Consider the following 18008-nt stretch of genomic DNA (forward strand, 5'->3'; position numbering starts at 1 on the left):
TGGCAAGATTAGTAAGTTTGCAGAAGACACCAAAATCGGCGGTATAGTGGACAATGAAGAAGGTTACAACAAGGTTAAAACAAGATATTGATCAACTGAGAAAATGGGCAAATGAATGGCAGATGGAATTTAACTCAGACATGCAAAGTGATACATCTTGAGAAATTAAACCAGGGAAGGACATACACAGTGAATGGCAGGGCCCTTTGGAGTGTTGTTGACCAGAGAGACCTAGAGGTACAAGTACATAGTTCTCTGAAAGCAGCAACACAGGTAGTCACAGTGCCGAAGGTTTTTGGCATGCATGCCTTCATCGGCCAAGGCACTAAGTACAAGACTTGGGACGTCATATTACAGTTGTACAAAATGTTGATTAGGGTGCATTTGGAGTATTTTGTGCAGTTCCAGTTGCCACACTACAGGAAAGATGTGATTAAGCCAGAGAGGCTGCAGAAAAGATTCACAAGAATGTTGCCTGGACTGGAGGACTTAAGTTATAAAAAGAGTTATAAACAGACCCAGAAAAGGCTGGGTTGGATTTCCTTGGAGCAAAGGAAGCTAAGAGGTGACATGATAGAGGTACAGAAAATTATGAGAGACATAGATAGAATAGATAGCCAGAGTCTGTTTCCCATGATAGGGGTATCTAAAAATTGAGGACATTGACAAGGTGAGAGAGAGGAGGTTTAAAAGTGATCTGCGGGCTGGATTCTTTGCACAAAGAGTAGTTGATATCTGGAATGAGCTGCCTGAGGAGGAGGAAGAGGCAGGAACAGTAAAAACATTTAACAGACATCTGGACGGGTACTTGAATGAGCACGGCATGGAGGGATATGGAATTAGTGCAAACAAGTGGGATTAGTATAGATAGGCATGATGGTAGGCATAGACATGGTGGGCCAAAGGGCCTGTTTCTATACCGTACAGCTCCTTGACTTAATGATTCTCCAGGCTAGAGTACCATCTGCTCTCCTAATCAGTGGCTACACCTACATGTTGGCCTTCAGTGAATTGTGTCCAAGCACACCTGGATCCCTTTGAACACTGACACTACCCAGCCTCTCACTGTTTAACAAATACTCCACTTCTCTGTTATATGGATCAAAGTGGACAATCTTACATTTTCCCGCATTATATTCCATCTGCCATATTCTCACCCATTCACTCAGCTTGTCCATATCCTCTTAAAGCCTCTTTACATCGACCTCTGTACTCACAATCCCACCTAATTTATTATCATCAGTTAACTTGGAAATATAACATTTGGTCTCCTCAGCCAAATCATTGATGTAGATCATGACCCATAGTCACAGCCTGATAACTTGAAAATGATTCATTTATCCAACTCTATGCTTTCTGTCCAATAACCAATTCTCAATCCATGTCAGCATATTATCCCAATTCCTACTCTATAACCTTGTTAACTAACCTCCTGTTTGGGACATTATCAAAGGTCTTTTGAAAATCCAAATACACCACATCTACTACTTCACCTTCTTCAAAACTCTGGAATGCAAGTCATCAGGTCCTTGGGATTTATTAGCTTCTAAGCTCACCAACTTCTCTAGTTTTGTTTTCACTAATACTTAAGCTCTTTCAATTCCTCATTCTCACTAGAATCTTGATTCCTGGTAGGTATTGCGGATCTTCCTCCATGAAGAGAGTGCAAAGTGATTATTTAATTGCTCTGCCACATTATTATTCCAAGTTCATCCTTGGCTGACTAGAGAAATTAAAGATAGTACTAAATTAAAAGAAGAGGCTTATATACTTGCCAGAAACAGCAGTAGGCCTGAGGATTGTGAGCAGTTTAGATCTAAGTAGAGGATCAAAAAATTGATGGAGATAGAATATGAGTATAGAGTGACAAGAAACTTAAAAAGATTTTAAGAGCTTTTAGAGGTACATTAAAAAGAAAAGACGAGCAATGACAAATGTAGGTCCCTTCCAGACAGAGACGGAAGAATTTATAACATAGTTCTGTATTGCAGGTTCACTAGCAAGCATCTCATCATTTTTAACGGCTGCTCGTGGACCCACAATATGGGATACATTATAAATTCTCTTATCTCTGCCTGTAAGGTATTGGTCCCCTTGTGCCTACCTGCACTCCTCATTGAACCAAGGTTGATCCCCAGGCATGATAGTAATGGTAGAGTGAGGGATATATTGGGTCACAAATCATGATAGTGTATACTTTTGCTGCTGCTGATGTTCACCAGTGCCCAGTTTTGAGCTGTCAGATCTATTCTGGGTCTATATCACTTAGCATGTTTCTAGTGCTCCACAGAACAATGGAGGGTGTCCTCACTGTTAAGGTAGGAATTTGTGGTCACTTCTACCAATGCTATCATGGACAGATGCATCTGCCACAGATAGATTGCTGAGTATGGTGACAAGTAGGTTTATCTCTCATGCTGATTCGCTCACGTCTGCCACAGATTTAGTCTGGCAGCTCTGTCCTTCAGTACTTGGCCAGCTCAGTCTGTGGGAGTGCTATCAAGCCACTCTTGGTAATAAGCATTGAAGTCCCCCACCCAAGTACATACTTAAAATGCTTCATCCAAGCATTGTTCAACATGGGCAAGCAGAGGAAGGATGAAAGGTAGAAATCACAACGTTTCCTTGCCTATTTCTGACCTGAATTTCCTTAAGGAAGCCACTTAACCCATTGCATCCACGCCAGCTCCCAGCTGAGCTTTCCCATTAGCCCCATCCTCCTCACCCGCTCCATTTCTTGCATTTCATTCTCCTTCACACATCCATCAATTTTGCCTCAATGCTTTTCTGCCAATTACCTACACAAAGGGATAATTTCAAATGGCCAATTAACATGGCTACACATCTTTGGAATGTGGGAAGAAACCAGAACATCAAGCAGAAACCCACACAGTCACACAGAGAACATGCAGACTCAATCACAGACACCACACATGGTCAGAATCAAGTCCCTGGAGCAGTGAGGCAGCAGCATGAACTGCTGCACTACTATGCCTCCCACAACAGACATAGCAGTCATATGGACAGATGAATATTGATTAGAATAAGACAGCATATACTTGTTAAAAACAAACTGCAGCTAACAATAGTGTTTTTTGATGAAATAACAGAGGGTTAATGAAGGAAATGCAGTTGATATGGCAGACATGGACTTATTAAAATATATTTGGTAAGGTGCCACATAATAGGCTCACAATTAAGAAGGAATAAAAGGGGCTTTAGCAACATGGATAGAAAATTGACCAAGGAACAGGAAACAGCAAGTACTAGTGAAAGGCCATTTACCTGTTTAGAGGGGAGTGGAGATTAACATAGGATTACAGCTTTCCTTAATGTATTAATGATTTGGACTTGGGTGTACAGGGCAACATTTTTAAATTTTCAGATAATGCAAAACGTGGTGGTGTGATGAACCATGGTAAGAAATAAACTTCAGGGAGATATGGGCAGGCTGATGAACTGGGCAGATGGGTGACAGATGAAATTTAATGCTTAGAAATGGGAAGTGTTACATTTTTGCAAGAAGGATGGAAACAGGCAAACTAAATAAGAGGGCTTAATTCTGCAAAGGTTACAAGAAAGAGATCTGAGCGTATATGTGCATGTTGAAAAAGGTGGGATGATCAAGAAAGTTGTGGAGACAGATTTGATTGTAGCGTTCAAAAAGGTGAAAGGAAAGAATTTACTGGGGGTAAGGAAGAGGAGTGACACTTACATAGAGATAATATGGACTCAATGGGCTGAATAGCCTCCTTCTCTGCCATCAGCATTCTGTGATTCTCTGCGACACATGTCAGATGTATCATTTAAATCATGCTGAACATAGCAAACTAAGAGAAGTACAAAAGAAGATCATTTGAGAATCTAGAGAATATAGGAACAAATGGTAGTTAACATATAAGCAAACATATAAGTCTTCTATAGGTATGTAAATAGTAAGCAAGTATAAGTGGAGTGATGGGGCTGATTACAGACCAAGTGTTATAGATGGAGGGCATGGATAGAATACATTGTATTGATCATTACCTTGGGACAGGGTGCTGCCAAGGTCTCAGAAAGGTAGGCAGGCAAGATAAATTGATAAGGCAGTGAAACAAGAAAGCTACTCATGCTAAAAGTAGTTCAGTTATCTGATCTTAGAATGCTGAGGGAGGTCTGAGTAGACATTGCAGAAAGACTTGCCATCATTTTTCAATCTTCCCTAGATACTCAAGAGTTAGAGAAAAGATATGGAGTGGTAAATAGCAAAGGCAACACCCTTGTTTATGAAAGGAAGCAATCACAAGCCAATAAGTATAATTGGTTTAGGGAAGCTTCTGGAAGCAATCATTAAGGAAAAATTTGGAGAAGTTTTAGTCAATAAAGGAGAGAACAGCAGGGATTTGTTAATGGCAAACCATATTTGATAAGATAAGATATCTTTATTAGTCACATGTACATCGAAACACAGTGAAATGCATCGTTTGTGTAGGGTGTTCTGGGGGAAGCCCGCAAGTGTCACCACGCTTCTGGCGCCAACAAAGCATGCCCACAACTTCCTAACCCATATGTCTTTGGAATGTGGGAGGAAACTGGAGCACCTGGAGGAAACCCATGCAGACATAGGGACAATGTACAAACTCCTCACGGACAGTGGCCAGAATTGAACCTGGGTCGCTGACGCTGTAATAGCATTGCGCTAACTGCTATTAACATGATCTAATGTTTTGATGATGTAACAGAGAAAGTTGAAGAATGGAAAGCAGTCGATGCATTCAAAAGGCTTCTGACAAAGTCCCATACAAAAGGCTGCTTAGTAAAATTGAGCACTAGGGAATGAGACGCAGCATGGCTAAGAAATTGACGAGGACAGAAAACAGAGAATCATGATTCACTGTTGATTTTCACACTACAGGAAAATAGAAACTGGGTCCCAGAAATCAGTGTTAAGGTCACCTTTTCTCCCCCTATATTTTAATTACTTGGACATGGGTGTGCAGGGTAACATTTCAAACTTTGGAGATGACACAAAACTTATGCATGGTAGACAGTTATAAGGATACTAAAAGACTACAAGAGGACAAATATGTACATATAGGCTGGCAGAACAGCAGAAAGAACAAAAGAATCCTGTGTGTATATGTGTATAAATCTTTGAAAGTAGAAATACATGTTGAGAGAACACTTGGTAAAGCATGTGGGATCCTCAGCTTCATAAACTGTGGCAGAATATAAAAGCAGCAATGTTATAATGAATTAGAAAGAGTTTCCTAATGCAGAGTTTTGTCCCAAAACATCGACAATTGCTTCCCCCCACCACAGATGCTCAGATGCTGCTCAGCAATGGTGTTCCTCCAGCAAATCATTTGTTCCTCCAGATTCCAGAATCTGCAGTCTCTTGTGTCTTCTTTCCAGAAAATACTGGTGAGGCAACACCAAGAGCATTACATCCAATCTTGGTGATAATTCTTTAGTAAAGCTGTGGAGCTCCTATATATGGTGAAGGTGAGATTTACAGGAATAATTCCAGGGATGAGCTATAAGGCTGCATTGGAAAATTAGGGCTAATTTCCTTGGAGCAAAGGAGGTTGAGAGGCAATTTCATAAAGAAATACAATATTAAGATCAGTGTAGATAAACAGAAATAGCACTTCCTATTAGTGGACAGTTCAAGCACCATTGAACATATTTGCAGTAATTTGCCAAAGATACAGTGGGAATATGAAGAATACTTTCTTATTTACAGTGGTTCCTACCTGGAAGTTGCTACTTGTAAGACTGTTGGGACTTGAATAGGCATGAGGGAACATAATCTAGAGGTCTAAGAGAAAATAGGAATTGGGACTGGCTGAATTATGCTACCAAAATGCCAGTGCTGACTTGATGGGCCAAATGGCTGCCTTTAGTACTGTGACACATCTATAATTATACGAAGCAAGAAAATCCCTTATAATTTATGAAAGCTCCTGGTTGCTGCGATGGTGCTCCGACTGCCACCTGTGTGTGCATTTGTACCTGTAAGATTTCAATCGGAGAGGAGAATCAAAACATTCTGGCCATTGTCATTTTGGGGTTCTTCGAAAATAAACAACCTGTCACTAGTCTTACACATTAATGTGCAACAGATTGCAAAACCTTCTGTTTCGTCCCAGCAACAAAAGAAACACAGCAAGTCATGTATAAGTGTTAGAAACTATTTTATTAATAACTACTTATGTTAATAAGAAAAAAAAGTAAAAATGTTAGAATGTTAGAAGTAAAAGTGTTAGATATTAAACATTAACCCCAAAAACTAAACTCGAAGTGTGTGTGTGGCAAATTCCCAAACTTCAAGTCCAAGAATAGTTCTCAAAGTTCAGTCCAGCAAGCCATAAGGTGAAACATGAGCAAAGGCTTTTGCAAAACCACTGTTGACTGAAGAGAAAATGTAGAGAGAGAATAGAGAAATTACGAAATCCAAATGTTCCACAATGGAACTCATACGACACCTCAGTCACTGATGATCTCCACTGCTTTGTTCCGAAGTGTCTGCCACCCTGAAAGGCACTCAAGACGTGGCCGTCCACACAAATACCTGTTTCCTTCTACAGGTTAATGACAAAGTGGACTCCACTGGATTATTCCAAAAATCCATACGTGGATTGTAGTGTCAGACACAGTTATTGTTTTTCATCCATTGATACAGAGACCAGTGTCTTTCTCCTTTCTCTCTTCCTCTCTAACTCTGACTGAACCAAAATGTCAGCACGTCGTTATCTCCTGTTGTTGTAATAACACCACACACACACACACACACACACACACACACACACACACACACACACACACACACACTACTGTACTATGTCTTAAAGGGACATTCCCCAAATAGTAACCTAATCCGTAACACCTCAATATGTCTCCACTGGTCTCCAGCCAACAACTAAAGGCAAAATAATAAAAGATAATGATGCTCTTCACAGTTGTAGGCAATGCAGTCAGGTCCATCAGATAACAGGTCTTCATCTAGGAAGGTACAGATATCTGTCAGCAACTGGCATGACAGTCTGTGCAATCACTGTATTTCAAGAGATCAAGTAAACTAAGTCTTTATCTGTAAACCCTGTAGTCCTTCCTGTAACCACGTTCGTTCTTGTGTATCTCTCCCATTGACAATGTTAATCCCACCTCAACACATTATCAGTGCCATGGATGGTGATGATCATATTCTTTAGAGGTGCTGCCAGAAACATTCAACATGCCTTCCATCCAATATTATCAGCTTGTAAACTACCAACATTTTAAGGATGCTGTATCAAATGTTTGCCATAAGGAACTGAGACAGCAGCTATTAAAATCAGTATTTAGATGGCACAATCACAATTTAAAATAATCACCTGAATTGCAACTGAATTTTGCTTCCACCACTGGCCTGTTTCCTAACTACCAGGAAATATGTAAATGTCAAACCTAAGTGAAATTCAACTTTTCCCAGCAATAAGCATCTACTCACTTATACATCAGTGAGTAAGCTACTCACAGGTATCCAAACCAAGAAGTGAGCGCAATGGAGTCCAGGTGTGGTCATCCACCACACAAACCAACCTTTATTACATACATTGTTACATCTCATTGGGTTCATTTGTGGGAATGTGTCTGATCTTTTAACTCAAAGACCAGATACTGTGTGACAGGGTTAAGTTGGAAAATCCCTTAAATGGTTGTGGGGAGAACAATGCACAATTACTGTGCACTCTCTACCTGCTGATTAAGGTCACAATCTGCCTGGTCTGTACACTTCCAGCAAACATTAATGACATTGGTCTTTACCGTGACGTTGACTTGCAATCAAATCAGAACTTTGAATCCACATCACAAACACAATTTTAGATTCACAGCAGTTCTTGCATTACCCAACAAAATCCCATATGTTCAATTTCACATCCGTCATCCATTCTCATAAAGAGACACTGAGCTGCTTTAAAAAGAATTCCTCTTACCTCCCAATACTATGGGTGGCCAAAATATAGAAAGTTTCTGTGGTCTTCTGGCGGACAGTAGCATCTTCATCTTTCAACAGGAGTTTCAACTTCTCCAAACAACCTAGAGAGAGCAAAAATATCCACCATTAGCTTCCCAGCTGAACTGAAATCCATATGAACAAATTTGGGATATTAAGGCATATTTATATATGTTTATGATTCTCTTTAGGCAGCTCCTTCAGATATGCTGCGAGAGCTTACAGCACTGATCCCACAATTTGGATAACATAAAGCCATAAAACATGACATCGAATGGAGAATTACGCTGCACTATTTGTTTTTAAATTGAATGTGAATTAAAGGAAGCCCTTTCCAGTTTAGTACTTTTTACTTCTTCCAACCATCATGAACCCACCTCCTCAGCAATATTGTAATGCTCTCTCTTCTGCTGAGGGAGAGTCTGTGGATGTCAATGAACTATGGAGGTTTCTAATTAGTGCATTATAAAACCTACTAAATGATGTACAGACAAGGGCAGCAAGCCATTCAATATGTTCCCACTGCATCTTGAAAGGAATCAGTAGCAAGGAAATCGAGGGATGTAATGATATTAACAGAATATGACAGTGGTGTCCAAATGCATGAGACAAAATGGAAATCTATCAGTAACAAATTACATTACTCTTGACTATTCTTATGGACCACAGACTGCGGAGGCACAACTGCTGGTAAATAACATGAAAAGAAGGGGTGATATATTCCTTCCGTAACATCTAAAGTTTGATCACGTAATGCTTATATTTTCTTAGCCCTTCTCAGGAACTCAGACAACTCAAAGTAAACATCACACACATGGTCACAATAATTCAACAAGGACAATAATGCCATTACAACAGTTTTAAAGTTAACCTATCCCATTGCCTTGAAGAATAAAAGACCTCTCGACAGTCACTGTTGCAATGACCTGAAGGGAAGCCTTCCAGTTCCAATGTGCTGGGGACTCCAATAGATACTGCATCTCTCATGGTGTACAAGAACCTCCAGTTAGGATGGTTCCTTTCAGTCCACACACACCATTCTGATAGTCCCCATGACATACTCAGGACCAGGCAATCGAAATGGGTCCAGGACCAGGAATCCAGGGATAAGGATATCCAGCATCAGAGACCCATTGACCACGTTGGGCCTGGTCTGATCTACTGCGCCCAAATCCAGATCCATCTCTTGACCTTGGTACACTGTACTGGTGGGCACAGATTTGTCACTACAAAAATGGTACAGTACTGACGGGCACAGGTGCAGCAATGTAGAAGGAAGCACTAAAGATGAGGTAAATGGATCAGCTTGAGGAAACTGGTTTTCATGTATCAGTTTTGGAGACAGTAATCACAGCAAATTGCCAATACTACTTTCAGGAAGATAACACCATCCCCAGTCAGTCTCCAGCCAATCTAATTCATTCCACATGATATTATTGTAGCCATAGTATTTATACAGCAGGTCCAACCAGCCCAGTATATGACAGTTTCCATCACTTTGCTAAAGGTTGAGAGTAGACTATTGGGAGGTGATTAGCTGGATTAGATTTGGTGTGCTTTTTGTGAATAGGACATACGTGGGCCATTTTCTACATTATTAGGTAGATGTGTAGAAACAGTTGAAAGCTCTAAAACAGCAAATTCCATGGAACCAGACAACCTCCCAGCTGTACTGCTGGGAAGTTTTGCTCCAGTCTTAGTTCCACTGTTGACCAAGCTGTACCTTTAGTTGAGCAGTACCAGTACAGTTATGATACTAGCATTCAACCAACAATGTAGAAAATTGCTGACATATGTCTTGTTCACAAAATGCACAACAAATCCAATCCAACTAATTACCTCCCAGTAGCCTGCTCTCAACCTTTAGCAAAGTGATGGAAGCTGTCATCAACTGGGCTAGTTAGACCTGCAATATAAATACAATGGCTACGACAGAAGATCAAAGGCTAGCTATTTGGTGACAAATGACTCAACCCCTGACACCCTAAGGCTTGTCTAGCATCTAAAGGTACAAATCAGGAGTGTGATAGAATACTTGCCTGAATAAGTGCAGCATCGACAACTCTCAAGGAGCTCAACACCACCCAGGACAGGACAAAGCAGTCTGCTTGATCGTCACTGCATCAACCACCCTAAACGTTCATTTTCACCATCACCAGAGCATAGTGGCATACCATCTACAAAATGCACTACAGTTACTTGCCCAGGCTACAGCAACAGCACCTCCCAAAACCCATGACCTTTGCCACCAAGAACAAGGGCAGCAAGTACTTGGGAACACCACCACCTGTACATTCCTATCCAAGTCTCACACTATCCTGATATATCTCCCTACCGAATAGCATCATGGGAGGACCTTCCCCAGAAGGACAGCAGTCATTCAAGAAGGTGACTCACTACAACTTTCTCAAGGGTAATTAAGGATACGCATTAAATGCTGAATTTTTCAGTGATATCCAGACCCTAAAATTAAAATAAAACAGCAAAAGTACATATCTTGGACAACAGCTGCCAGATTTTTAGCTTTACCCACATACCTTTACTCACCTGTTGCTATGCCACTTCTACATCAATAATGATAAATACTGTTACTTTTAATTTTTTTACAGTAAATTCTCATCCATCATTTCAACCATTCTTTGAATATTTAAAATGTATTTACATCTTTCCTTGCCTCCTAGAAGCAAAAATTGTGCCCCTTATTCATCTTATTACGCCTCCTCCTACAATGTATGTTCAGCCTGTTTTACTAGGCTGGACCGGGATAATACTCGAAGGAGAAATAAGATCGGAAAATGACTCTCTGATCCATTCAACCTTTACAGTTCAAATGTGGTAATTTGTGGATCATATTGGGTCAGATTTTGAGGTCAATGTCAAGCCAAAATAAACTATACTTATAGTCCACCAAGGGGAACTTGTGAAAAATGCTACAAGGATAAATACTCTGCATTGAATCCTTGAGCTTCACACAGGCCTAGGTACATAAAACAGGCATTGTGTGTCTAAACTAGATCTGCTATAAAATTAGAAAACTTTTGTCAGTCAGCTCAGTCATGCCTGGAACCAAAATTTTTTAAATGTTTAATCTAAAATGTTAAACTCAGATAACATAGAAAGCACTTTTAAGCACTTTTAATTAGCTTTGAAGTTAAAAATATCTAAATTAACAAGCCATTAAAGAAAGATTTTTAAAAAGATTTTAAAATTAGTCACCCACCTGAAAATATTTTTAACTAACAAGCTCTTACTCATTTCCTGCAGCTGTTCCTTTCCATTAATATCAACAGAAGAAACTTCAAACTTCCTCGGATCTGCTGCAGAACTCTCTGGTGAGTTCATAATGTAATTGTTGGGCAATTAGCCAAAGCCCCCACTTCTATACTGAATAATGTCATGTCCAGCCCTGGAAAGCAGATGCTACCTTGTGGCAAATCAATGATGGCATATTCTGGATTTCTGAGTTGCCCACAACGTTCAAAAATTCTAATGTCTATTTTGGCTTTGGTATTGGTGTTTAATGAGAGAAAAAGGCGATAGTCTCACCTTCGTTGTTCCATGAAATCTGACCCAATTAGTAAAGTCCACGCAACCAAGAACTACTACAATCTCTCGACAAAAGCAAAATAAAAGATAAAAGGCCATGGTGAATTTGGGGAGAAAATTCACAAAAATTCCTCCCCAACATCCTTGGGTTATCAAAACTTGCCCAAGTCCTACAGAGTCATAGAGCAATGCAGCTATGATACAGGATACAGGCCCTTCATCCCAATGAGTCCATGTGACCAGAGTGCCCGCCCAGCTAGTCCCAATTTCTGCATTTGGCCCATATCCCTCCAAGCCCCTCCCCTCTGTGTGCCTATCCAAGTGCTTCTTAAATGATACTATTGTACCTGCCTTACCCACTTCTTCTGGCAGCTCGTTCCACATACTCACCACCCTCTGTGTGAAAAAGTTACCCCTCAGGTCCCTTTTAAATCTTTCCCCTCTCACCTAAATCTATGCCCCCTAGTTAGAATCCACAACTATCTATCCCTGGATTCCAAGAGACCTAACCTTCCAGACCATAACATCATTCTGGCCATGAATTCCTTAGAATGTTTAACTTTTGTCTCACCTTAGCCAGAAACAGAAAGGACTTTAGCAATTCAGCATATGAATATAGTGGAGATTCATTATTCTCTGGGGAAAGAGCCACTTCCTGCCAATTTATTTATCTAACTTTATACCATTTGAAATTGTGATCCCAGTATATTCTAACCTATTGAAATGCATTTGAATCACTCATCATCTTTTGGACTTCTATTATTATCAGCTATATGTCTATACTTTTCCAAAGTTGGTTTTGGTTTAACCTGATAACTAAGATGCTTTTTAAAAAAATCATAATTTCAAGGCATCAAAACTGGACACTATGGCAAGATCAAACCATCATTTTATACACATATAGTGTGCCTTGTTTTACTAATATCTGAACATCATTCCTGGCTTTCAATCTGAGAAAGTATGTAAGGATGTTGGAGTTCAGCTGGCAATAAGTAGGGACCAATTCAACAAGGTAGCTGGACAAAAAAAATTGAAAAAGCTTGGGAATAGTTAGCTGACAGGAAATTCTCCTCACCCAGGGCTTTCTATTATATTTTCTTGGGCTGAAATCTAATGTATTCACCTTTCACAGCTAAACTTTACACTCATCATTTAGTCTGTCACTTCTGGAACAGTACAGCACCCATTTGTTACATTTGTACAGACTGGTGATAACATCTCCTCCTCAATGATTCAGAAACAAGTTCTTCCCCTCCATCATCAGATTTCTGAATCATCCATGAACCCATAAACACAACCTCATTATTCCTTTTTTTTGCACTATTTATTTATTTTGTAATTTATAGTAATTTTATGTCTTTGTACTGTACTGTTGCCGCAAAACAACACATTTCACGTCATAAGACAGTGATAATAAATCTGATACTGATATCTTCAGGAGTATTTGGACTAGAATTCTGCAACTCACGCACTCCCTTGCACTAAGTGACATCCTCTCATAACTCCTGTCCTTATTGAGTATCACTAAGTAGGTCAACTTCAATGAGTTCCTGCTGCTAGTCACATCTTCCCCTCCCCTCCCCTTCAGCATTCCAAAGGGAGCATTCCTTCCGCAACCCATTGTTTATTCTTCCATCTCCACCACCAACCACTACCTTCCTGTGGCATCTTCCCTTCCCACCAGCCATCGACTCAACCATTCCATCCAGTTGAAGCAACAATTCAACTCGATGCATTGCACTTGGTGCTCATAATGTGATCTATTCTACATCATAGAAACCAAAGAGCAGATTGGGTGACCACTTTACAGAACATTTTATTCAATTGACAAGGATGACCCTGAGCTTCCATTTGCCCTCTTCCAGAGAGTAGTGGATTTACCCCAATACATCACAGGCACATCCCTCCCCACCATTGATAGTATCTACAGGGTGCCTCAAGAAGACAAACTCCATCATCGAAGATCCCCACCATCCGGGCCATGCCATCTTCTCATAGCTACCATCAGACAGGAGGTACAGAAGCCTGAAGTCCCACACCACCACGTTCAAAAACAGCTACTTCCCTTCAACCATTTGGTTCTTGAACCAACCGGCACAACCCTAATCATCACAGTTTTTTAACACAATGACTACTTTGATCACTTTACACTAAAATGGACTTTGTGTTCTTTGTGTTCTAATTGTGTTCTTTCTTGTAAAAATTGTGTATAATTTATGTTTAATTTAATGTTTTTCTTGTGAATACTGCTTATCTGGTGCTATGTGCCTGTGATGCTGCTGCAAGTACGTTTTTCATTGCATCTGTGCATACATGTACTTGTGCGTATGACAATAAACTCAAGTTCAACTTCAAATGACAATAAACTCGACTTCATCTTTGACTTCCTTTGGCCTCCTGCACTGCTCAACAAAGCCCAATGTAAGTTCAAGGGACATTATTTCACCCTCCAGCATGGCAGGCTGCTGTGCTTGGGACTCAATATCAACTTCAGCAATTTCAGGTAACCACCCTTTCTAGTTTGTGTTACAACTAGCCAGTTCAGATGTAAATTAAAATCAATAAACTACAGATACTGGAAATCTGAAACAATAACGGAAAATGCTGGAGTCAAGGTCTTCAACCTGAAATTCAAAAAAATAGCAGGTGCTGGAAATTTTAAATAAAAACAGAAAATGTTGGAAATACTCAGCAGGTCAGGCTGCATCTGTGGGAAGAGAAACATGCAGCATGGCCTCCTGAGTTCCAGCATTTCTTGTTCTTCAGTTCTCTTGCAAGGTTATCATTCTTTAACAATAAGCTCAACTTTTCCTTTTCCACAGATGCTACCTGACCTGCTGAGTACTTTCAGCATTCTCTTTAATTTCAGATTTCCAGCATCTACTGCGTCATGCATTTCACAGTTCTATTTTCCTCATTTGTCCCTATTAATCTTCTATTTACAACTACTCCAATCAGATCTGCTATGATACAAGACTTCACCACTCTTCCTCAGACAGAATCAATAGCACCTGCATCATCTGGATTCTTCTCGTCTTGGACATTGGTGAGGCCACATTTGGAATACTGTGTTCAGTTTTGGTCACCCTGCTATAGGAGAGATGCCATTAAGCTGGAAAGAGTGCAGAGGAAATTTACAAGAATGTTACCAGGACTTGAGGGACTAAATTATGGAGAGAGGTTGAGCAGGGTGGGATTTTATTCATTGGAGCATTGGATAATGAGGGGTGATCTTATAGAGGTGCATAAAATTATGAGGGGCATATATAGGGTGCATGCACACAGTCTTTTTCCCAGGGTTGGGGAATCAAGAACCAGAGGACATATGTTTAGGGTGAGAGGGGAGAGATTTAATAGAAACCTGATGGGCAACTTTTTCACCCAGAGGGTGGTTAATATATGGAATGAGCTGCCAGAGGAAGTAGTTGAGGCAGGTACATTAACAACATTTTAAAGGAACTTGGGCAGGTACGTAAATAGGAAAGGTTTAGAGGGATATGGGTCAAACATAGGCAAATGGGACTAACTTAGATGGGAATCTTGGTTAGCATGGAGCAGTTGGGCAGAAGGGCCTGTTTCTGTGTTGTATGACTCTCCTCTCACACAGTGTCTTTGCTCTCTCCAACTGTAACTTTGTTTTCTCACTTTTCCCATTCTAATGACAGGTCATAGATCCAAAATGTTTATTCCATTTTTCTCGCCATAGATGCTGTTTGATCAGCTGAGCATTTGCAGCATTTTCTGCCTTTATGTCAGATTTCCAGCATCTGCAGTTTTTTTTATTTTAATCTATTCATTCCTTACCATGATCCAAAATTTGGGAAATACAACAACCATCATGAGATTTGGCCTTAATTTTTCTTTACACCTCACTATAATTGTGGGTGAGGTACAACAGAAACTAGAAGAACAACACTCATATTCCATCTGGGTAGTTTACAACCCAATGGTTATGAAAGAAACATTACATTTTTCAATTTCAGGTACCCTTACATCCTGCACTCCCCTCTTTCTCTCCTTCCAATCCACTTCCAGTCCTCCATTTTCATCCTCCTCTTCTGGTTCCATCCACCTACTGCACACACACTTCACCCACAGTATCTCCTCCCCATTTGGTTCTATCTGCCCTTCACCTCTCTCTAATACTTCCCATTATCACCTTCCTTGCTTATCAGATTCCAGCACTTGTAGCCTTTGTGTCTTTGCTTATCACTCTCCACCTTCACCTTCCCCTACAACCCCTCCACCAATTGCCTCCTTTTTTTCATCATGTCTGCTTCAACCTATCACTCACCTGCCTCTCTGCCAACTCCACCCTGCCCCATCTCCCACCTGACTCCTTCTGCCCGTCATCCTTCACTCCTCCTCTGTCCAACCACCAGCTCCTGTCTCATCCCGCCTCCTCTTCTCTTTATACTGGCTATCTTCCCTCTCAGCCCTGATGCGGGGTCTCGATCTGAAACATCGACAATCCCTCCACATATGCTGCTTGACCCACTGAATTCTTCCAGCAGTTTGCTTTTTGCTCCAGACCCCAGTATCTGCAGTCTCTTGTGCCTTCTCACTAATCTTTCTTTGGGTAGTATGTATCCTGGCTTCTGTGCAATTTAATTAACAAGGAGATTGTGGGCAGGCACGGTAGTGTAGCGGTTAATGTAACGCTATTACAGCGCCAGCGACCCGCGTTCAATTCTGGCTGCTGTCTGTAAGGAGTTTGTACGTTCTCCCCGTGTCTGCATGGGTTTCCTCCAGGAGCTCCGGTTTCCTCCCACATTCCAAAGGCGTACGAGTTAGGAAGCCGTGGACATGCTATGTTGGTGCTGGAAGCGTGGCGGCACTTGTGGGCTGCCCCCAGAACACTCTACACAAAAGATGTATTTCAGTGTGTGTTTCGATGTACATGTGACTATTAAAGAAATCCCTCATTGCCATTCCCTCACACTTAGTAGGAAATATTGGAGCAAACTTGGACATGGTTTATACCACAACTGCGCCACTCCAAGTTTCTTTAAACTTGATATCTTCGCTGGTGTACATTGTGAGTGTGCTGAAGGGTCTTGGTGTCACTTACCGACCTCCACGGCCGTATAAGCTAACTCGGGGTCGTGGACCAGATCACACAGAGCCATGAGCGCCCGCTGTCTGGTGAGGAGTTCGCCGTCGGCCAGCTCTCGGTTGAGTTTGGGCAGAGCTCTGTTCCCGAATGCGACCGGTGCTTTGGTTGGGTCGATGTGCGGAGGTAGTTTGGCAGAAATTCTCGTGTGAGCCATGTTCTTACTGGCACAGAAGCAAAATGAAGTGACTGACAGCGTTAAATAACTCAAGACAGCGGGGCGCGTGTGGAGGCGTTGAAGCGGCGGCCGTTTGAACGTGCTCCTGGCTTGGTTCAATTGCCATAGCAACGCCTGAGGCCTAGTCCTCCCGGGAGGCTGGCCTGGTTCTACCCAACCGAGTCGTGCACAAATTATTGGCCGTCGTCAACGACAATCCGCTTTGCGTGGCCGGTTTAAAATACAGTGGCGCCCGATGCATTGCAATCTAAAGAATACTCCTGACGAGAAAAGGGACGGAGACTGTTGAAGGAGAGACCTCGGGGGTGATGTGGACAAACGGTTAGAGGTAGAGGGGAAAGCTGAAAGTGGGGCCTGCGGACCCCAGGGTGGATCCACAGTTAGGACTAGGGAAAACTGTGAATTAAATTGAAGGTGATCTAGGTCTAGGAGTGGCCAATGCATTACCTCACACTACATTTATTGTACCTCTCAACTTGCACTAATGTCCTTGAGTTTATATTGTTTATTTTGTCGTGTAAACTATGCATAATTTATGTTTGTAATGTACTGTGCTGCAAAAATCTAATTTCCATGGCATTTATACCCTGTGTATGTATGCCCAAGACAAAAAAACAATCTTAAATGTGGCATCAATCAGGATAAAGGTGATGGATGGCCAAGACCTTGTGTGAAATAGTGAAAATTATTTAATGATTTTATTTGCTTCATAATACTACATGAATGCCTGTTCCACACATTAGTGATTATTGACCCTCTAATACAGTGTCAACCATATTTTGATGAAGGGTCCTTAATATGAAGTGTCATCTTTGTTTCTCTCTCCACCCATGCTGGTTGACCTGCGGAGAATTTCTAACATTTTCAGGCTTCGTTTCAAATTTCTAGCATCCACAGGACCAATTTAATCACAGTGGTGGGGAAAGTTCTGGAAACAATAATCAGGGACAGAATTAGCAGTCACTTGGCCAATTGAGGGTTGATTGGAGGAAATCAACATGGATTTATTAAAGCCAAATCATATCCATCTAACTCAATAAAGTTTTTCGATAAAGCAGAACAGGGGATTGATTAGGAAAATGTGTTTGATCTGATGTATGTGGACTCCCAAAAGGCATTTTAAGATTGAAGGTCATGGATTAAACAGCAGGATGCATAGAAAATTAGTTGAGTAACAGGAAACAGAAAGGCTT

At 41.0% G+C, this 18008-nt stretch overlaps 1 protein-coding gene across 1 annotated transcript in view; it reads right to left on the minus strand.

The window, feature by feature from the left end:
- Nucleotides 1-16801, minus strand: part of rsph14 (radial spoke head 14 homolog) — a 479803-nt gene extending 463002 nt beyond the window's left edge. The window contains exons 1-2 of the mRNA XM_052032163.1: nucleotides 16596-16801; nucleotides 7959-8061 (exon numbers count right to left, since the gene is read on the minus strand). Coding sequence (XP_051888123.1) covers nucleotides 7959-8061; nucleotides 16596-16794 — 302 coding nt within the window. The 5' untranslated portion in view covers nucleotides 16795-16801. The remainder of the gene's footprint in view (nucleotides 1-7958; nucleotides 8062-16595) is intronic.
- Nucleotides 16802-18008: the final 1207 nt, after the last annotated feature.

Source organism: Pristis pectinata, chromosome 17 (assembly GCF_009764475.1).
Source record: "Pristis pectinata isolate sPriPec2 chromosome 17, sPriPec2.1.pri, whole genome shotgun sequence".
NCBI classification, from domain to species: domain Eukaryota; kingdom Metazoa; phylum Chordata; class Chondrichthyes; order Rhinopristiformes; family Pristidae; genus Pristis; species Pristis pectinata.